Source organism: Littorina saxatilis, linkage group LG7 (genome assembly GCF_037325665.1).
Source record: "Littorina saxatilis isolate snail1 linkage group LG7, US_GU_Lsax_2.0, whole genome shotgun sequence".
NCBI lineage: Eukaryota > Metazoa > Mollusca > Gastropoda > Littorinimorpha > Littorinidae > Littorina > Littorina saxatilis.
The window spans coordinates 45,102,094-45,125,056 of record NC_090251.1 but is presented as its reverse complement, the minus strand read 5'-3'; the positions used below and the strand labels follow the sequence as shown (position 1 = coordinate 45,125,056).

Genomic DNA, 22,963 nt, shown 5'->3' with positions numbered 1-22,963 from the left:
TTGGATTATTGTGTGTTATTCCACTTCTGGCTTGAGGCTACGTTGTGTTTCCTTCAACTTGTGCCTCCGTTTTTGTGTGGCGGACTCGGCGTGCCTCCCGTCCTACTTCGTGGTGACCGGTCGTCTGCTTCTCGTTTCGCCGCATTCACTTGAGTATTGACCTAAATTTTCTTTGAATTTTGTTAATTCTCGGTCTTTAAGGGTACGTACAGGGCGAGGTAGGATGTCTCGTCCTGTTTTGGGCTCTGGTTCTACGGAACCAGAGTCTGCCGGGGGCAACCCTTCTCCGGGCGCCCAGCGTCATGTTTTACGCACGGAGAAGGGGATCTTTCGGCGCTCCGACTCTCCCTCCCCAAACGCTTTGCGTTTGCGGCGAGGGAGGGCGGAGAAAGCCTGTTTGGGCAAGCTCAATGCGAGCTTGCTCAAACAGGCTGGGCTTGAGCCTGGGACTTCGGGCGGGGCTGCGCCGTCGAAGGTTCGGGGAAGTTCGAGGGGAAAGAAAAAGCTTCTTTCTCCTTCTCCTTCAGTGGAACAGGCTTCCCCCCCTTCGACGCCGTTGTCCGGCCCTCAGTCTCAGGCTTCAGCTCCTCCCGGTTTCAAGCCTGGGGGGAAGGTTTCCTTCTCCCCCCTGGCTCGAATCCGGGGGCAGGTCGATTCCCAACCCTCTTTGGGGGTTGGTGAATCCGATCTAGGGGCTACTGGAGAGACTCAGGTTTTGACAGCCAACGGCCATACCACGTTGAAAACACCGGTTCTCGTCCGACCACCGAAGTTAAGCAACGTCGGGCCCGGTTAGTACTTGGATGGGTGACCGCCTGGGAACACCGGGTGCAGTTGGCATTAAAATCTTTCTTTTTCCGGTGCCTCTCCTGTGCCCTCCTCGGTTTCCACCGCTGTGGAAGCCAGGAGGGACACGGGTCCTCCTCTGAACTCCCTCGCTGGGTCGTCTGCTGCTGTTTTGACAGTAGTTTCGGCCTCCTGGGGGGGGAGATCGGAGGAGATGACGGGGTCTCTGAATTCCCTCCCCGCTGGGGTTGGGATGCGAATTGACCCCGTTCAGGGCGGTCCTGTGGGGGCAGGGGTTTCAGGCTTCGTGCCTACGACCACTGCTACTACGGTTCCCTCTGACGTCCGTGTGACTGGTGGCTGTCCCTCTTGAAACGCTCCGGCCGACTAGTTACTGGACGTGGAGGTGTTCGACAGAACGTGGTACTTCTGTCGAATGGTCAGGGCGACGGGAACATTGTTTCTGTTGCTCAGACCGACACCTCCGACCGGACCGTCTTGACCCCACGCCATTCCTTAGCGTCTGGTGTTCGGGTGACGGATGGTCCGGACCAAGGGTCCGGAACGTTCCAGGCTTACGGGTCGGGATCGAACCGGACCCACGGGTCCCGACTGGACTTGACCTCCGGGTTTGGTCCGGACGGGACCCATGGTACGGGACCGTACCGGACCTTAGGGTCCGGTGCGGGACAGTACCTCTGGCCCTTGCCGGACCCCCCGGACCTACGGGTCCGGATGGTACGGTACGGGACCAGTGTTTCGGTCGGGACCGGACCACCCGACCACCTCTGTTGGTCTGGGTGGTCTGGCACCGAACCGGAACACACCGGACCTACGGGTCCGGAGGGTACGGTACCGGACCAGTGGTCCGGTCGGGACCGGACCACTCGACCACCTCTGTTGGTCCGGGTGGTCTGGCACCGAACCGGACCATGCCGGACCTACGGGTCCGGATGGTACGGTATGTCCACGTCCGGACCGAGCCACCCGAACACTTCTGTGGGTACGGATGGTTCGGTACCGAACGGGACCTCCGGATGGTGCGGGACCGGACCGAATCTACGGGTTCGGATGGTCCGGTACCGGACCACCCGACCACCTCTGTTGGTCCGGATGGTCTGTCACCGAACCGGACCATACCGGACCACCGGACCTACGGGTCCGGATGGTACGGTAGGTCCACGTCCGGACCGAACACTTCAGTGGGTACGGATGGTTCGGTGCCGTACGGGACCTCCGGATGGTATGGGACAGGACCGGAACACCGGACCACCCTACCGGATCGGTCCGGACCACCCTACCGGATCGGTCCGGACCACCCGACCACCTCTGTTGGTCCGGATGGTCTGGCACCGAACCGGACCTACGGGTCCGGATGGTACGGTATGTCCACGTCCGGACCGAGCCACCCGAACACTTCTGTGGGTACGGGTGGTTCGGTGCCGAACGGGACCTCCGGATGGTGCGGGACCGGACCGGACCTACGGGTCCGGATGGTCCGGTGCTGGACCGGTGGTCCGGTCCGGACCGGACCACCCGACCACCTCTGTTGGTCCGGATGGTCTGGCACCGAACCGGACCATACCGGACTTACGGGTCCGGATGGTACGGTGTGTCCACGTCCGGACCGAGCCACCCGAACACTTCTGTGGGTACGGATGGTTCGGTACCGAACGGGACCTCCGGATGGTACGGGACCGGACCGGAACACCGGACCGGAACACCGGACCACCCTACCGGACCGGTCCGGACCACCCGACCACCTCTGTTGGTCCGGATGGTCTGGCACCGAACCGGACCTACGGGTCCGGATGGTACGGTACGTACGTCCACGCCCGGACCGAACCACCCGAACACTTCTGTGCGTACGGATGGTTCGGTGCCGAACAGGACCTCCGGATGGTACCGGACCTACGGGTCCGGACCTACGGGTCCGGATGGTCCGGTGCGGGACCACCCGACCACCTCTGTTGGTCTGGATGGTCTGGCACCGAACCGGACCACCGGACCTACGGGTCCGGATGGTACGGTATGTCCACGTCCGGACCTAACCACCCGAACACTTCTGTGGGTACGATGGTTCGGTGCTGAACGGGACCTCCGGATGGTACGGCACCGGACCGGACCACCCTACCGGACCGGATCGGCACCCCCGACCGGACCGGACCATTTCTTTTCTGATCAGACCCCATGGGTTCCTGTTCAGTCTATAAATGGCGGGGGTTCGTTGGCTGGGCTGACCCAACAGTCGCAGGGTTGTTGTTTTTCTCCCCCTTCGGCTGCTGGAGACGTTTCGTCTTTGGGGCAGGGGTCTTCGCGGCCTCTTGCTTCTGTGGGCGTTTCTTCACAGCCTGCTTCATCGCTTTCGGCTCTTCCCCCTCAAGCTCCCTACACTCCTGCTTTTGAGGAGTTGTCGGGAAGTGAAGAGGAGAGTGAGTCGGAGGACGATAGGGAGGAGGATCAGGGTCGCCCTGAGGTTAACACTGAACCTCTACCCTTGCCGGTTTCTGATGGAACTTCCGAAGCTATGCTTCGTACTTTCCAACAGTACATGACAGACATCACGCGGCGTCTTGACGTCACGGATGCCTCTCTTAAGCGTCTGTCGTCTAGTGTTGACACACAGGACGTGGACCCGGGGTCTGAGGACGAGAGGCAGGAGGCTCGTCCTCGCACAGCTAGAAGGACGTTTGAACAGTTTCAGGACGTCCTTCCCTGAGACGCCCTCTCGTCCTTTGAGTCCGCTTCGGCCCGGGCGCGGGAGGCTCACGCCGCGTCTGCCGGCGGCTCGTTTTATGAACGATCCGGCCGCCGGCAATTCGCGTTCCACCCTAGTCTAAGTGCCACGGTGGAAGCGGCAGCACATCGCCTGAGGAGTACAGATTCACGTGCAAACGCGACCTATGTTCCTCGGGAGGACGCGGGTTCAGTGCCATGCTTTCCTTCGGGAGGCGCACCTCCACTGTTTCCTCGTGTCCAATCTGTTTCGTCCCTCCCTTTTCCCTTTGACTCTCGAACTCTCCCTTTCCAGACTTCGAGTGTTTAGGGTGGGACTGACGGTGATGTGTTCGTTGGGGAGGTGCCTTCGGTCAAGAAGGTGGAACTGAGCTCTGCTTCGTTCCACAATCTTGAGGCCACCGTTTCTTCCACAGTCGAGGCCCAATCACAGGCCTTGACATGGATGAGCACGCTGTCCACACTGTTGGACCCTCCCAATCGGGCAGAGTCCGATTCCACTCGGGTCCTTGACACGGTTCGAGTGGATCGGGCTTTGCATGCCGTGCGATCGTGCGTGACGTCTGCGGCAGAATTGGCCATTGGAACACGGGTCCACTTTATTGGCCCTGTTCCGTGATCATTTTCTGCCTACTTCTATAGTGCCTCCGGATATGAGGAAGAGTCTGAGGAACACGTTTCCTCAGCCTTCTTCCCTCTTTCATCCGGACACTGTTCGTTCTGTGGTGGAGTCCACACGCCAGAGGAACACTGATTCTCTGATGGTTGGCCTCGCTGCTTCGGCGACGGCGGCGGGGAGTAAGAGAAGTGCTACAGTCACCTCCAGCTCCCAGCCTCAGAAGAAGAAGAAGAAGCCAGTTTCACTGCCTCCTTCTTCCTCCTCTTAGGCGCCTGTTGCGTTCCCAAGCAAGACGAAGGGTGCTCAGACAGGTAAGGGGAAGCAGCACCACCAGGGGGGGTGGTCGCAAGCCTGCGCCTGCCCGCCAGCAGAATTTTCAGTGAGTCCCGGCCCTACGTTGACGCCCCCTCAAGTTGCCCCTCTTTCGTCCGGCGGTTTCCTTTTTTCGGGCCCGCGGCATGTGGGGCAGACTGGTCTCCAACCAGTTTTTCTTGAGGGTGGTGTGGTCGGGGTTTTCTCTACCGCTGTCGTCACAACCTCCATTGTCCGCTCTACCTTGGACGTTCCCCCCTCCTCGAGAGCCTGCCAGATGGCAGGCTCTTCAGGACGAGGTGAACTCGTTGGTCGAGAAGAAGGCGGTCTACCCCCTTTCTCAGCCTTCTCTGGGGTTCTGCTCCCGCCTGTTCACCGTCCCCAAAAAGGACGGCCGGTTCAGGCCGGTGTTGGACCTCTCCACCTTGAACTTGTACCTTCACAGGTGCAAGTTCAAGATGGAAACCCCTTCGTCGGTCCGGTTGGCCATCCGGCCAAACGATTGGGCCATGTCTGGGACCTCCAGGATGCTTACTTCCACATCCTGGTGGCCCTGGGGTACCGACATCTGCTCTGGTTCGTTTGGGAGGGCACGGTGTTCGAGTTTCGGGCCCTCCCATTCGGCCTGTCCTTGGCCCCTCTGATTTTCAACGGGGACAACAACACCACATGCTTAGCTTACCTTCGCCACCAGGGGGGCACCAATTCTCGGTCCCTCTCCCTGTTGGCGGAGGAGATTCTGCTCTGGTGCCAGACCAATCAGGTCCGGATGTCAGTCCAGTTCGTTCCGGGGAAACTGAACGCCCTGGCCGACATTCTCAGTCGGGGCGATCAGGTTCTCTCCACAGAATGGACCATCGCTCACAACGTTCTACAGCGTCTGTGGGCAAGGTGGGACCGTCCTCTGATCGATCTGTTCGTAACTCGATTCAGCGCTCGGCTTCCCAGGTACGTCAGCCCCTTTCGAGACATGAATGCGTTCCACTTGGACGCATTCACTCTCTTGTGGAGGCTCCTCGATGCTTACGCCTATCCCCCGACATCTCTGATTCCGAGGGTGCTGGCAAAATATCTGCAGGAACGACCAAGACTGATTTTGGTCGCGCCTTACTGGCCAACAGCTCCGTGGTTTCCAGATCTTCGCGGTCTCACCCACGTAGACCCTCTACCTCTGGATCTGGACGGGGGAGGTCTGCTCCAGCCTCGATCATGCCTCCCTCATCCACGTCCAGAGAATCTGTGTTTGACCGCATGGCTCTTGTGCGCTCCAAACTGCTTGCACTAGGATTGCACAAGAGTTCAGTAGAGTTTTCCTTGAACGCTAAGAGGCGATCAACTAATCAGCTCTACGACTTACGCTGGAGAGCTTGGGCCACCTTCGCCTTGTCCAAGGGGATAAAGCCGCTTTATCCCTCAACACAGGACTTGGCCAACTTCCTGGTGGAAGTGTATCAAAAGAAGAGTCTTTCTTCTAAGACTCTTCTTGGATACAGATCTGCCATCGCTTCCACGATTGCGGCCGCTACTGGTCGCAGAACTGAACACTTGATCAGGTCCTCCCTCATCGCTAATGTCCTTTCGGGTATTAGCAATGCAGCGGTGTCTAAACCTCTGGTTTCATTTCCCAAGGGGGATGTCTTTCTGGTCCTCAAACTCCTGCGTAGCAATGAGTTTGAACCCCTGGCAGGCATCAGTATCAAGTTGCTGATTTTTAAGACTAATTGTTCCTCATCGCTTTAGCCACTTGCCGTAGACTCAGTGGTATTCAAGCTTTGAGTGGCCTGGACTTTGACATTGAGTTCACCACACAGCAGTGGTTGCTAGCATGGTCACGTCAGTCTAAGGTATGTTTCTTGGGTATATTTTCTTTTACGGTAGTACTGTTCGAAAATTGCCTGGGTATCTTAATCCTTGGATTTAAGTGATTTTGATTAAGGAGTTTAATACTCTACATATCACCCTCACACCACTCTGGTATTCTGTGCAAGAATAGTACTGTCGAGGTAAGTGTTATATTGACTGTAAGGCTTCTTTTTAAGCCTACTGTCTATATGATACTTACCGAGACAGTACTATTAGAGTTTCCCTCCCGCCTCCCCTCTTGATATGTTATGGGCTTTTTGAGGGTCTGCAGCTCATAAAGAAAGAGGACGCGCCACCTACATCCTGTAAGGGGGAAGCACTCGGACAGTGCTTGGGATCCACGGTGGCGCATGGTTATGGGAGATAATTGTACCCACTCAGCGTTTTGTCCAATTTTTTCGGCCTATAATAGATAATGTGCAAGAATAGTACTGTCTCGGTAAGTATCATATAGACAGTAGGCTTAAAAAGAAGCCTTACATTCAGACTAAACTACTGGACCGATCTTTATGAAATTTGACATGAGAGTTCCTGGGTATGATATCCTCAGCCTTTTTTTTCATTTTTTGGATAAATGTCTTTGATGACGTCATATCCGGCATTTTGTAAAAGTTGAGGCGGCACTGTCACACCCTCATTTTTCAATAAAATTGATTGACATTTTTGCAATGCAATCTTCGACGAAGATTAATTTTTTATAAAATGATCCAAAATTACGTTCATCTTATTCTTCATCATTTTCTGATTCCAAAAACATATAAATATGTTATATTCGGATTAAAAACAAGCTCTGAAAATTTAACATATAAAATTTATGATTAAAATAAAATGTCCGAAATCGATTTAAAAACAATTTTATCGTATTCCTTGTCGGTTCCTGATTCCAAAAACATATAGATATGATATGTTTGGATTAAAAACACGCTCAGAAAGTTAAAACGAAGAGAGGTACAGAAAAGCGTGCTATGCAGCACATCGCAACCACTTCCGCGCTAAATGGGCTCGTTAATATCACTGCCTTTTGCACGAGCGGCGGACTACGGTCATTGTGAAAAAATGCAGTGCGTTCAGTTTCATTCTGTGAGTTCCACAGCTTGACTAAATGTAGTAATTTCGCCTTACGCGACTTGTTACTACAGCTGAAGGTGTAGATTTGTTGAGTGTATATTTTAAGTGATATTGCAAGTGATATTTTCATGACTGTTTTAGTCAGATTTTGATTCTTGCATTGTTTATAGATCTGCTGTGTGCAGGCTGTCTTGTACAGCATGTAGCATTTGAACACGACTTTTCTTTACTAAGAATATACAGTATTGGCGTTAACTGGTAATTACCGGTTGAAATGAGAAAATACCGGGAAAAAATTGGCTGCCGGTATGACGTACCGGTTGATTTTTAGAACTATCAGGGGTTTTTTGCTGGTAAAACAACAAAACCAGTACTCTGATTTGGACTTTTACTGGTTCCATTGACCAGCCTACCGTTTTTTTCTGGACACTTAGCATCATAAAAGTTTGTGTACCGGTTACTGGTGCCATCACTGAATATACTTATAGCTGTCTAGAATAACTATCACAGTTTTATGTACTTTTATCAGCTTTGTTCCACAGTCGTGGTTCACAGATTGTTTGTACTTTTGTTATTGAAATATGTGCTTTTTTTCCTTGTACAGATATTGATGTGTATGTGACTAGAACTGTTTACGAAGAAAGGAATCTATGGTAAATTTACATCTTGAGTGATGACAAACTTCTATGCACGTGTATTCTGTGTTTGTAATTTTGGTCTCGCTGACTTCATTGGCGGGGGGGGGAGTCCCATATTGGTTGGGACAAGAAAGAATTTACCCGATGCTACCCAGCTAACGGTTCTGTTTCTCCTTTTACCCTTGTTAAGTGTTTCTTGTATAGAATATAGTCAATGTTTGTAAAGATTTTAGTCAAGCAGTATGTAAGAAATGTTAAGTCCTTTGTACTGGAAACTTGCATTCTCCCAGTAAGGTCATATATTGTACTACGTTGCAAGCCCCTGGAGCAATTTTTTGATTAGTGCTTTTGTGAACAAGAAACAATTAACAAGTGGCTCTATCCCATCTCCCCCCTTTCCCCTATCCCATCTCCCCCCTTTCCCCGTCGCGATATAACCTTGAATGGTTGAAAACGACGTTAAACACCAAATAAAGAAAGAAAGAAAGACTTCATTGGCAAATGTTTATCCCAAAGCTGTTATCAAACAGTCACACTACTAACTGTTTCATCAGGAACTGTGTTGTTTTCTCCTCATTATTACATTGCTATTTACATAGTCGGACTCATGACTGTAACAACACCAGTGAAACTATGTATGTGATATATGTGATCTTAATTTGCATAAAAATCAATCACCATTGACAGAATGCTTGAGGAAATAAATATGAGGGAATTTTGGTTTCGAAAGTATTGTATCTCTAAAGCAATTGAACAAGACCTTTCTGATCCTAAAAGTCAGTTTTTGTTGATTGACGGGCGAAGTGGCATTGAGGGGTAGGAGGTATGTGCCTCTTGAAAGTCAGAAACTGTGAAGGTGAATATTCTTTTGGTTCTTTAACAAAGAAAACTCATTTTTCTTTTCTCAGAACTGCAAATCAAAAACAAACAAAAAACCAAATAAAGAAAGAAAGAATGAGGTCTGTGAATTCTACATGGTAGTATCCAGTTTATTGTGATATGTTTCCTTTAAAGCTTAAACCTGCCTCTTGAAATCTGCTCGTTTGGCTTCCCAACCATTATGTCTGAAGTTACTGAGTAGCAGTTTTTGTTGTGTGTGTGTGTGTGTGTCTGAACTACATTATTGGTCAAGGAAAAGTGTAAGTCCCTTGTCAACAAAATATCTAGTGATCTCCTCTGTCGATATATTGTAACATGTAATTTCATACTCAGTTTAGCAGTTTTGATTAACCCTGACAGAACTAAAAGAGCTTTTACTTCATCCCTTTGTTACCGATGGATATGTGTTGTGATGGTTCACTAGATGAATGTGTTGTTAACCTGATGTAATGATGATTTTTCTTTTGTGATATTTGTCATAATGTGAAACATTTTTCTTTCCTTTAACACTGGTGGGACATTAATATAAACTTTGCACAATCTGTTGACTCTTTCATATGTGGATTCTCACAAAGTTCTATTTGTGCACTACTCCACTTGGCACTACCAAAGATTTGGGTTTGGTCTTAATCCCCAAACATTTTGTGTGTGATTAGGTTGACTTGTAAAGGCATGGTTCATCTCCATGATTTGACGGAAATTGATGAAAGTTTTAAAAAAAAAGTAAAGCTTTGATTTTGTATAATTGTATCAGGAAAAGGTCAGAAAGGGGTTTTAATGAGTAAAACAAAAACAATTTCTTCAGGTACCACCCCTTGAACCCTTGCAGGAAGGGAGGCCACCCCATGACCTAGACAATGGGCTGTGTGGCACCATGAAGACCGGCATATTTTCAGGAAAAACTCTTTCAGTGTATGATGCTCTAACCTTACAATGAAAATGCATTAATTTTGTTTTGTTTCTTTCGGTAGTGCTTGGATTAGCTGTTCGGTCCCGTTACAGGGTTGGCGATGATAATTATACCTTTGTGCAACCAGCTGTCGCTGTTTTTGACTGAACATTGTGCAAAACTTAAATCTGTAACATGACAGGTTTTGCAATGATTTTAAATTCCTGTACCGTCTCATGTGTAGTGCAATATGAACCAAAGTTTGTGATGCAGTGTTTCTTTTTTTAAATTTTCATTACGGTTTTACTCATGGTACATGTATACGCCTTAACTACACTGTGTTTTGCAGTCAGATGTCTGTGGAGCCCCCACTGACAACAGTATTTTACTATCTACCATTTTCGTTTTTATTGCTCAGTTTTCTAAGTGTGTAGTCTACTCTGTTACACACTCGATTAAATTGATGTTTATTTATGTTTCAGTTCAAATGCTCAGTTTGCAGTAATGTTCGTGTCTGTGTGTGTGTGTGTGTTGTTTTTGTTGTTGTTGTTTTTTAAACTTTTGTATTGTCAGCCAACATGACCATAGTGACTTCATTTGTTGTTGTTTTTTTTTTTAGAGAGAGAGAGAGAACAATAGCAAATTTGCACGTGTTTTATCTATTTTTAGAATGACGTCATTTGTATTCTTACGTAATTTCCTTTCTGTTTTTACGTCATCGTTTGTTTTGATTCCATTACTGAAGAAGGAGTTTTTACTCCGAAATATTTATTTCATTTTGGTGTTTGGGTGTTATTTTTTATTCTTGTTGTTGTTTTTTAAACTTTTGTATTGTCAGCCAACATGACCATAGTGACTTCATTTGTTGTTGTTGTTGTGTGGTGTTGAATGCCACTTGGCTTACTTGAGAAATATTTGTCAGAGTAATGGTTTTGTTCTTATCTGTAGGGGAGCTAGAACTTCATGTGTAGTTTGTTTGAGGCACTTTGGCACTTCAATTTTTGTCTTCGTTTCTAAAACCAAGAGTAAAGTTATTTGGAGAAAAAAATCGTTTGAACTTGATGGCCATTAACATTCTCCAAATAAAATAAGTTTTTGACTCACATGCGAAGCAAAAGTGAGTATGTACTCACCCGAGTCGTCCGTCCGTCCGGACGTCCGTCCGGAAAACTTTAACGTTGGATATTTCTTGGACACTATTCAGTCTATCAGTACCAAATTTGGCAAGATGGTGTATGATGACAAGGCCCCAAAAAACATACATAGCATCTTGACCTTGCTTCAAGGTCAAGGTCGCAGGGGCCATAAATGTTGTCTAAAAAACAGCTATTTTTCCCATTTTCTCTGAAGTTTTTGAGATTCAATACCTCACCTATATATGATATATAGGGCAAAGTAAGCCCCATCTTTTGATACCAGTTTGGTTTACCTTGCGTCAAGGTCACAGGAGCTCTTCAAAGTTGGATTGTATACATATTTTGAAGTGACCTTGACCCTGAACTATGGAAGATAACTGTTTCAAACTTAAAAATTATGTGGGGCACATGTTGTGCTTTCATCATGAGACACATTTGGTCACATATGATCAAGGTCAAGGTCACTTTGACCCTTATGAAATGTGACCAAAATAAGGTAGTGAACCACTAAAAGTGACCATATCTCATGGTAGAAAGAGCCAATAAGCACCATTGTACTTCCTATGTCTTGAATTAACAGCTTTGTGTTGCATGACCTTGGATGACCTTGACCTTGGGTCAAGGTCACATGTATTTTGGTAGGAAAAATGTGTAAAGCAGTTCTTAGTGTATGATGTCATTGCTAGGTTTAGTTATTTGACCTTGACCCTGAAGGTCAAGGTCATGTCAAGGTCAAGCATGTGAGTCGTATGGGCTTTGCCCTTCTTGTTATTACTGCATATTAATTATGTCTTCATATGAACTGTTGAGTTTCAAGTTAAGCCCACTCCCAGCGAAGCCACATGCACTAGTGAGTCACCAGGTAAACTCTTGACATTTTTCATGTCACTCGATTCATTTAGCTGTGGACACTCGTTCTTAGCACATGTGCAATTCACACTGCAAAAGAATTTGACCGACCTGGCCGAGAGTAGGAGAGAAATTGCCTAATATGTAAGTAGTGACTATGAAAGAAACCATTGTTAACACTAAGGCCTACCAAAATATTTAATATTTAATAATTATAATGGTTCAGTTAGCTTGAATTGAATTCAAGCAGAAAATAGGACAGGAAATCAAAAGTGTTTCCCGCAGTGGGGCACTGCGGTTATGAAATTAAAAGCCCCTCCTGTTTTTGGAACCGCAGGAGCTTTCTAGTTTGCTGTTAGGTAGATTTTTGGTTCCTCTTTCCTGTCATGCTCTCTTTTTCTTCATAAATTCTTTTCTTTTTTCTGCCTTCTTGCTCATTCACCTGTATTTTTTCCAAAAATCTCTTCTCTTGCCGCTTGTCTCGCGATTCATGTATAGTTTAATCTGTTAGTGTTCTGATGTAAGTCCAGCAGTAGATAGGTTAAGCCTATTTTAACATACTGGAAACTGGTAATCTTCCAGTAGGTATTAATTTAGTTTTACTAAAGCCTGCTGGGACACAAGTAATGGGTTAGTGCATTTGTAAACAGGAATCGCTTGACAAGTGGCCCCCTTCATCCCCCCCTTCCTCGTCCTGATAAGGCTCTGCGTAGTCGACTGGACGTTAAGCAACAAATAAACAAACAAACAAACAAAATCAAAAGTGTTTGAAATGTAGGGGGAAACAAAGTACCAGAGGGACATAAATGATCTGCAATTGCTGTTATGGGATTCTGTATTTTTCCATTATTCATGTCAGTACTTATTCAAATGTGTATTGGGGCAAGGTTAGGATAGGCATTCACCAGTTGAAATTGTTTAGGATTGAAATCTCAAATATTATTACTGGTTCGACAGCATCACTTCATGTCCATGGTTTACTCTGTGTGCAAACTAAAACCAGCGGTGTGCTGTTACACTTTCTCTCACGACAGTATCATCTGTGTTTGTAGTTTAATCAGTTTGCAGGTAGTTGTGACGAAGGATCTTTTTACCGGTGATTTTTGCCGTGAATGATCGCTGTCTTTATTTCATGTTTACAGTTCTTGCAAAGAATGAATAAAGTTTGTTTTTAAATGCAGCAAATGGTGTTTTAGGGTTGCATACTTATAGCTTGACGTTGCGAGTTAATGTGCAAAAGTAACTGCGCAGTTTGTATTGGCCGAGTCCATTTCTCATGCCTTCTTTCTCACACACACACACACACACACTTTCTCTAATAAATGACATACAATTTACCCAAGAATATATTATGATGGATTTATTTTTTCAAAATATGCACAAACTTAAAAAATCGCTAACTATCCTTCAAACGGCACAAGATCTGGGTAGGTCTTTCTTTCTTTCTTTATTTGGTGTTTAACGTCGTTTTCAAACGTTCAAGGTTATATCGCGACGGGGAAAGGGGGGAGATGGGATAGAGCCACTTGTTAATTGTTTCTTGTTCACAAAAGCACTAATCAAAATATTGCTCCAGGAGCTTGCAACGTAGTACAATATATGACTTTACTGGGAGAATGCAAGTTTCCAGTACAAAGGACTTAACATTTCTTACATACTGCTTGACTAAAATCTTTACAAACATTGACTATATTCTATACAAGAAACATTTAACAAGGGTAAAAGGAGAAACAGAATCCGTTAGTCACCTCTTACGACATGCTGGGGAGCATCAGGTAAATTCTTCCCCCTAACCCGCGGGGGGTATCTGGGTAGGTGCAAACATTGATAAGATGCAATTTGTTGGTCAAAACCATGGTGTATCAGAAGGAAAAGAGGTGCTGTTCAACACACCTTTTCATCATGCACAATTCTTGAATGCAAACAAAGTTTGTGCACACAGACTAGAAAGTGCTGGTGTGCAATGAGAAACAACAATGTTATCAAATTACAATAATGAGATGTCACAATAAAGATGATAAGAACTCCTACTGTTTGCCTATTTCTGTCCACATACTGTACTTCTCAACAACAGCAGTCCAAGAAGAAAAAAACCCACATGATTTTATGTACACCATTATTGATATATTGACCAAAACATGAGCTGCATTTGAATAATGAGCAGTGGTAGTGGTACACAGAACAGCACACAACAGGAAAACATAATTAGTTCTCAATGTCTGTACAGAGGTACCTGCGATGAAAGGACGCCCTTGGGACCAGTCAAAAGTGTCCCTACATTGCAGGTGGCCTCTCACGACAGGTATACTTTGGTACAGATAACAGACAAATGGACAACAGAAGGTGTCCTTTTAAGGGAGGTGTCCGCTCATCAGAGGGGCCACACATCACAGGTACCACTGTACCTGCCTGCTTGTTACTGTAATGCACTGCTGAATGTGTATGACAGAAAATATCTCCCACCTCAACAACAACAAACTGACCATGGACGTTACATCGATTTGCCAATCCCTACCCACAAACAATCTAAGGCACTAAGAACAGATTGTATTCACATGGATGCTAAAGTATACATTTATATACACAAAAGGTTAATTTGAGCAAAATAGTTAAATACGCTGGTCTCGCGTAACATTTGGTATCTGTACACTCAAATACTTACTGGCTGTATTATTTCCACAGGCCGTTTCTCAAGAATGTTTCTGCTGTACTGCACAAATACCACCAAGAGTAACAGCAAACTGTACCAGTAGCCCGTGGATTACTTGCACAAATCATGAGGACTTGGGGCGGAGACGGGGGTTCACTGTGGCATTGGAAACAACTATTGAGTACAACACAAAATTCTGCTTCAAATATAGATGGCTTCCTTACAAAAAAGTGTACACAGCTAAGTACGCACCAGAACATTTCCATAACATCAGCACTATTCTTGTCTGCTCATGAAGTCAAACAACAAATTCCTCAACTAACAAACTAGCTCAATCTACTTCTTCTTCTTCTTCTGCGTTCATGGGCTGCAACTCCCACGAACACTCATGTTTTTTGCACGAGTGGGGGTTTACGTGTATGACCGTTTTTACCCCGCCATTTAGGCAGCCATACGCCGCTTTCGGAGGATGCATGCTTGGTATTTTCGTGTTTCTATAACCCACCGAACTCTGACATGGATTACAGGATCTTTTCCGTGCGCACTTGGTCTTGTGCTTGCGTGTACACACGAAGGGGGATAAGGCACTAGCAGGTCTGCACATAAGGTGACCTGGGAGATCGGAAAAATCTCCACTCTTAACCCACCAGGCGGCAGCGACCGGGATTCGAACTCACGACCTCCCGATTAAGAGGCCGACGTCTTACCACTTGGCCACTGCGCCCGTTGCTCAATCTACTTGTTTCACATCATCTAAACAAATCCGACCATTCCTTTACCCGATCTCTTAAAATACTTAAATTCTGTGTCGCCAGTCTCTTGGCTAACTTCAACCATTTTGCAAAACTCAACGAAACATGGTTTGTACAGGAATAATACTACTGTAATGTACAGTAAATAATCACATGTTCAGACACGCATCAAAAATGGGTATGATACACTTTTGCTGGGGGGTTTTCAACATTAAAATGCATACAGACAGATAGAGCCTTAGAGGACAGAATTATTGCTGCAAAATTGTAATAGCTTACTGTATCTCAGTGGTAGTTACTAGTAATATACAACTACTTGAGAGGGTACAACATCATGTATCATTACACAGAACACACATCTTGCAGAATATCATTCAACAATCAGAACCAGAAGTCTGGAATGTTTAAATATGTCTCGTATAATAAACCATAATCTTTTCTTCTATGATTGTTACAGAATAGGTCCATTTTCCTAATTTTAGAGCTCCCACTGAAAACGTGCAAAAATCCCTGAAATTCTAGGTGAAATTTTCTTCTTCTTAATTTACATTGAAAAGGATGCAATTTTATAGACTTCTAATTTGTACGTTTCTTGGAAATTCGCTAATTTGTAGAAAAATACACACATTGATATATACATAAATACTTCCCTTGCTGCCAATGATTGAATTAAATATAAATTACATTTATTTTCTGAGCACAAGAATCAGCTTTCATTAAACACAAGTGCAACTCAGAGATTAGTTTTCATCCTCGATAAACCTATCGGATTTCCTCTGAAATTCGCGGATCCGCGGAAAATTCCCAAGCCTGCAATTAAAATACCTGTTACTTTCAAGGTTTCTTCCTACGTGCAATCAAAACATTCCTTGTTCCTTGTAAGACCGACACTGACAAGGCACAAAGTCGTACGCACAGAAAGAAGAACAGAATTAAAACTGCTTGGGATATTGTATACCGATACTTTACAAAAGTCATTCTAAACTCACACAGTACCTTGCCACATTTCAGCTCCATGCATCTCTGCTATTCCATAACAATTTTTTGTTGCTGCATTGAAACAGTTACAATGTTATACAGTGGAACCCCCTTTTAAGACCTCCAAAAATCAGGTCTTAAAAAGAAGGGAGTGTTTGTTTGTTTGTTTGTTTGTTTAACGCCCAGCCGACCACGAAGGGCCATATCAGGGCGGTGCTGCTTTGACATATAACGTGCGCCACACACAAGACAGAAGTCGCGGCACAGGCTTCATGTCTCACCCAGTCACATTATTCTGACACCGGACCAACCAGTCCTAGCACTAACCCCATAATGCCAGACGCCATGCGGAGCAGCCACTAGATTGCCAATTTTAAAGTCTTAGGAATGACCCGGCCGGGGTTCGAACCCACGACCTCCCGATCACGGGGTGGACGCCTTACCGAGGGAGTGTTAAAATGGGGGTAAATTTACAAAGGCTATGAACAGAAAATCTGAGAAAACAGGGTCTTAAAATGGGGAAGTATAAATTTTTATTTTTATTGCCTGTTATGCCAGTTGGCATGTAGGGCAGCAACGAAGGACCTGGGAGTCTTTCTTTCTTTATTTGGTGTTTAACGTCGTTTTCAACCACGAAGGTTATATCGCGACGGGGAAAGGGGGGAGATGGGATAGAGCCACTTGTCAATTGTTTCTTGTTCACAAAAGCACTAATCAAACATTTGCTCCAGGGGCCTGCAACGTAGTACAATGTATGACCTTACTGGGAGAATGCAAGTTTCCAGTACAAAGGACTTAACATTTCTTACATACTGCTTGACTAAAATCTTTACAAACATTGACTATATTCTATACAAGAAACACGTAACAAGGGTAAAAGGAGAAACAGAATCCGTTAGTCGCCTCTTACGACATACTGGGGAGCATCGGGTAAATTCTTCCCCCTAACCCGCAGGGGGGACCTAGGAGTCTTAAAACTGGGGGTCTTAACGGGGAGGTTCCACTGTACATGAAACATATCAAGTCCAAAAAAAGCCAATGTCTTACTGCAAAGATTCAGCTCAAGTCTTTTCAAACCATCCTTTCAAAAAGTGCAAACTATACGCAGATTATGTAGAAAACATAAACCCTAACTGCTGCTTTGGGTAAAGCAAAAAACAACACCCACAAAGAATCAAAACAAAACATGAACTTACAGGTTAACTTGTGAATATACATGTACTCTAAAGTGTGAGACTAAGAAAACCAGATGTGCAATGAGATTTGTGTCTCCCCCACCCCACCCCCACCAAACACACCCCAATCCTACTTAAGTCAACCCAAGATTGTAACTTTTTTTGGCTCTTAAATAGCCAATACACCAGGTAATTCTTTCATACAAATATAAGGTACGCACAAGTGAACTTTTCAAATAAATAGATAAATGAATAAATAAATAAATAAATAAAAGGCAGGAAACACTATTATGAACCCTTTACAGGCTATAACACACAGTGCGCGCTCACGCAGCAGGATCAGACCTCAAAGCATATGATCACATCTATACGTACACATATATACGTACACATATATATATATTACTGTACATTCGTCATCAACAATCGCTCACAATTCATGTCCTGAGAAAAATGTACCATACACTTAGCTTTGCAAGAACAGCAACTAACAGTAACAGAAAAAGGTGGCTGGGTTACCGTAAGGCCTCTATCATGAAGCAAACACTTACACTACACATCAGGCGGTTAGCGACTTCAAATCCACAATGAACAAAACCTTCAAATCCACAAAGAACAGCTGATGCCATCTTTATCATGCAAATGCTACCTCATTTTACTGTCGGTTTATTCTTGATTATTCACCTACAACATTAGGGATCACAACCACATCATCTCTGAACCACAATACCAGAACGTGTCACCTATCCAGCATAATTCCATCAATCCCTATACTACTTGTGTCAAGCTGAAAATGGCAACAAGTGATGATTGATACACGCTTACACAAGTTTCTCTTTTTTTAAACCAAAGTCAGAATGAAATTTAACATAAGAGATTTCTGTTGTGCAAGCAACCAATTTCGTCATGTAATGATTCAAATCTTTACAGAATGAATGACAGAATAAAATCTGTGCACAGATAGAGACAAAGACATAATCATCGCTGGCAAGCTAAAGTAAGAAGATTCAGTGCAGCCTCCTCTTCCACTTCAGTATCACTACTGCGAACAATGTTTTGCTGTGCGAAAAAATTCTGACCGTTCAACATTTCACTGGACAATGAGACCGTATGATCCACGTTGGACTGCTTTCCACCTTGTGCATTGCTAGCCATATCAACTGTTGATGCTTGAGTGCTGAACACCTGAGAGGGATTTAACGGCTGTTCCAGCCTGGCTTTGAGAACCGGAGTGCTCGTGGTGCCAGGAAATGCTACCCTAGCCTCTGAGGAACCACCTGAGATGACCATATTTGCACACATCTCTGCTGATTCTTGGTACATGGCCTCTGATCTGTTGTTCAGTGACACAGAGTCGCTCTGATAAGCAGCAGCAGCTACATAGCTTGTGCCCGTAAGACCCTTAGCTTGCTGGTTTGCTGCTGCCTGCGCTGTCAGTGCCACCGAGCTGGGCTCTGCGGTGCTTGTCTGGCAGCGAATGGCTGAAGCAGGGAGGCTGGTGGGAGTCCTCAGGTTCTGAATCATAGCGCTGGATGGGGAAAGCACCGTCACTGTCTGGCTGCCCATCTGAAGGGTGGCTTTGGGCAGAACCTGGCAAGGAACCAAAGTCAAACTAAGTCATCATGGAACAATTCATGTCATGCCTTCACTGCTTGCACATTTTTGTTTAAATACAAATTTCAAAATCAAAACCAACAACACTGCAGTTCAAACATCTCAGCACTTCATCCTCACCTCTTTCCCTCCCTCAATTGGTACCCAACTCTATTAGTATTAGTATTTCAACTTCTGAAGAATTTAACTGATCACCACCCTCCTTTAGTTTTACAAAAATCCACACATTTCATCTTTCTCACCAACACGACACCAGAAAGTAAAAACACCTGAAGGCAAAAAGTTCTTACCTTGACCTCTCCATTGGTGACTGTGACAGGTACGTTAGTGGTGGTCAGAAGCTGGCCCCCCACCTGACGCACGGGGTACAACACCTGCTGCAACGCTTGCTGCAAAACACCGGCCCCCTGCTGCTGCGGCTGCTGCACTGGTTTGATCTGCAGGCTCAAGGGTCCCATGCTTTGGGCACTTGAACCTGGTGCCACACCTGCAATCTGCTGAAGGATGTGAGCCATGTTCACCTGAGTGGGAACGCCCTGAGCTGAGATTGTTGTGGTGGGGGTATCTCTTGGTGCTGCCACTGTCATGCCGTTGCCCTGTGCAATGTGAGCGGCAAAGTTGTGCATGGCGGAGCTGCTGGTGATGTTTCCCTCCCGGCTGACTGAGACCACTCTCTGTACCACGCCCCCTGGTGTTCCTCTGACAGCGGAGGCCACCACGGTGTCACTGGAAGCTTGGCTGGAGTTGTGGTTCATGTTGCTGCCCACCATCTGACTCAGGCTGGCCAAAACGGCACCGGAATTACCGCTCGTTCCGTCGACGCGCGCCATTTTGGGTGGAATGGGCTGCAGGTCAGTGGAGGAAAGATTGCGCTTGGGGCTGCCTTTCTGAGGGGTGGCAGCAAGGACGAGCGGCGTGGCGTGGTTCATCTGTTGAGGGGACACCTGCACTGGGGACACTGTGTGGGTCAACTGACCACCACCCCCTGCAGGCCCCATAGGGCTGGAGGCAACCACTGTTTGGCTATTGTTCACCTGCCTGAGAACAACCTGGCCACTGTCACCAGCAGACTGAACGGGTGAGACGAACTGGTTGTTCAGCTGGCTTGGAGTGACTGACATGGACAGAAGCCTGTTGGCCCCCCCTGCCTGTGAAGGTGAGGAGGTGCAGGCCTGGGAAAGTTGAGTGTTGACCGGAGGCTGGGGGAGCTTGAGGGAGGCGAGGTTAGCGATGGGAGCAGCCTGGCTGGCCATGATAATCTTGCCTGCTGCTACAGGGGTGTGCTGGGAGGAGATCTGTGAAACCACCGCAGGCAAAGCGACGCGAGGTTTCACTGTAGCTGCCTTGTGCTCTGTGCCTTGCACAACTCCCTGAGGCATCATGGCCGAGTTCAGCAGCACCTGTCTGTTGGGCTGCACCTTGTAGCACACCTGAGCACCGTGCTGCGACTGTGTTGTGCCAGTAGAGCCAACCACCGACCCAGTGGGTCCAACAAGGATCTGTCCTTTTCCTTCTGCAGCCAAGTTGCGCTGCTGCTGTTGCAGTTGGGAAAGCAGCTGCATCCTCATGCCCTGCAGGCCGGGCCCCGAGGCCAGCACTTGCAGCTGCTGCAGACCCTGCGCGCCGGGTTTCACAGTGGCCAGGACGGGCTGACCTTCGCCCCCTGATACCGGCTGACCGGCAGCCAGCAGGCGGATACCCGCTACACCAGGCTGCAGAGTGGATGGTAGTGAGACACGTACAATGTTCTGTCGAGGAATACTGTGAGGTGTAGCCACAGTGATGTGCCCTGCTACTGGCTGCCCCGTCACAGCAGCCCTTACTGACGCAGATGTCATCTTGTCACCGATGGTCGCTGCCTGCTGCTGCAAAACTGCAACGTTTCCCTGAATTGCTAAAGCTCCGTGATGATGATGTGCGGATGTCGCATGAACACCTGCTATGTCAGAAGCTCTGATGACAGAATGAACTTGCTGAGTTTGTGCTCCGTGGAGTTGATGTGGTGCTGACCCAGGCAAAGTGGCGACCCTGGCTGTGTTGACAGGGCCGATAGTGGATGTGGAGATTGTGTTTGCTGCTGGGGAATGATGACTACCCTCCACCTTGGCTGCCAGCATGGACTTGAGCACCTCTGATGTTATCTTACTTGTTCCTGCTGGAGGGTGGGCAGCGAGACTGGACGAAGTGGGGACAGTCATCAGCAGACCTTGGACACCAGGGTTACCTAGCAACTGACCGCTGCCACCCGCGGTTAGGGCGCTGTTAGCCGACTGTGCCGATGACACTATGACTGTGGAGGGAGCCTGGCCGCTAAGCAACTGCAGTGACGCAGCATCAGGAACAGAGGCACCTGCCTGGGTGGTTTTGAGGTTGGCAAGGACGGCGCCTGGAGGCAGCATGATACGCTGAGCCACGTTGCCCGACGCGCCAGGAGAGATGAGCTGCACCACGAACTGCTTCTTGCCTGCAGCGTCAACATTGGCCAACCCCTGTCGCACAGGCAACACCACAGTGCCCGGCTTGGCGACCCCCACACTCGACCCCGCGCTGGGGTCCAAGGTCAAGGTGGGAGCGCCAGAAACCATGGTAGTGATGGCTTTTTTCTGGAGGTGCACCTTGGAGGTGGTGAAGATGGGGGCCTTGTTGCTCTGCACGGTGCGTGTCACGTTCTTGCGAGGGGAGAGGGAGGGAAGGTCGATGGGGGAGGGGACCTTGATGTCGGCGGTGGGGAGGGTGGTGTGGTAGCCGGTGACCACCGACTGCAAGGCGTCGTCCAGGGCGGACTGGCTGGGCAGACGCAGAGTGGTGGGACCCACAGGGGTGCTGGCAGCAGAGGTGATGCCATGGCAGGAGGAGGGTACCAGTGCTGCCTGCTGCAGGGCTCTGAGAGTGTTGGCCTGAATGGTGTCTGCTGGTGTGCCAGTGCTGCCCTCTGGTTCGTCCGGCTTGTTCGCCAGACGGTCTTCCAGCAGTCGCTTGACCGTCACATTGCCATACCTGAAAGGTAAATCAAGAGATGAGTCAGAGTGAACTCCACAACTAGAAGTCATTTTTCTCTAACTTTGTATTCAATAGTTTAAAATTCAGTAAGTAGGAACTTTCTAATCCTTTTCTGTTAAATGAGCACAGCTGCCAACATAAATATATATTCTATGCAATGTCTCAAATCTCAAGAAATAGATTTTATTCTTTGTACCTCATAACCAGTGCTAAAAAAACCAAAATACTTTACATTGCCTATTATACAAACTCATACTTTCTCTTTATTTCCAAGTATGAGTTATGAGTTCAGTTGTTTTTTCCCAGGCTTTCATAAAAGTATTATCATTCACCTGGAACTAAACCTTCCCTGCACAACTCTTTCAAATACAGAAATGAGCAAAACCCCATCAGAAAAAAAAAAGCGTAACTCACTTTGACTCTCCTTTTCTGGGATTGCTGCCGACGACGACAATTGTTTTCTGACCACCGGAGTTCTTGAGGATGATGGGTGCCTTACCCCCCATCCCCACACCTGTCGGCAGCTTGACCGAAGACACTGCGTGACCCGAGGCAGGCACAGCAAGGAGTTCCTGCATCTTGGCTGGAGAGATGAGCTGTCCTGTTGGCGTTACTCCCACAATTCCCTGAGCTCCGGGCACCGCCGGTCGCGGTGTAGCCGTGATGAGAACTTGGCGTGGCTGACCTTGAGCTTGTCCTTGAGGGGTGAGGATCTGTCTGGCAGCGGCAGGTTGCGAGTGAGGAGAGGGCTTGGCTGTGGCACTGGTAGCTGCTGTTCGTGCAGTCAGCTGGGCCTTTGAGCCCTGCACCTGCAACACAGAGATGGAGTGAAGAAATATGTCAAAGACTACTTGCAATAACTGCTACAAATATGTCAATGACTACTTGCAGTAACTGCTACAAATATGTCAATGACTACTTGCAATAACCATTACAAATATGTCAATGAATACTTGCAATAACTGCTACAAATATGTCAATGACTACTTGCAATAACCATTACAAATATGTCAATGACT

The 22,963-nt window shown here is 47.2% G+C and overlaps 1 protein-coding gene, 1 long non-coding RNA gene and 1 other non-coding gene across 3 annotated transcripts in view; 2 read left to right on the top strand and 1 right to left on the bottom strand.

Annotated features, from left to right (window-relative positions):
• The first annotated feature begins 721 nt into the window (after positions 1 to 721).
• On the top strand, positions 722 to 840 carry LOC138972089 (5S ribosomal RNA). The gene has a single exon (XR_011457461.1). It is a non-coding gene; the product is annotated as a 5S ribosomal RNA (ribosomal RNA).
• A 5,096-nt stretch (positions 841 to 5,936) lies between these two features.
• Positions 5,937 to 12,960, top strand: LOC138971575 (uncharacterized). Its single transcript, XR_011457296.1, has 2 exons — positions 5,937 to 12,049; positions 12,554 to 12,960. It is a non-coding gene; the product is annotated as an uncharacterized lncRNA (long non-coding RNA).
• A 160-nt stretch (positions 12,961 to 13,120) lies between these two features.
• The window catches only part of LOC138971569 (streptococcal hemagglutinin-like), a 39,505-nt gene continuing 29,662 nt past the window's right edge, over positions 13,121 to 22,963 (bottom strand). Inside the window, exons 14-16 of the mRNA XM_070344331.1 lie at positions 22,359 to 22,753; positions 19,235 to 21,941; positions 13,121 to 18,920 (exon numbers count right to left, since the gene is read on the bottom strand). Coding sequence (XP_070200432.1) covers positions 18,309 to 18,920; positions 19,235 to 21,941; positions 22,359 to 22,753 — 3,714 coding nt within the window. The 3' untranslated portion in view covers positions 13,121 to 18,308. The remainder of the gene's footprint in view (positions 18,921 to 19,234; positions 21,942 to 22,358; positions 22,754 to 22,963) is intronic.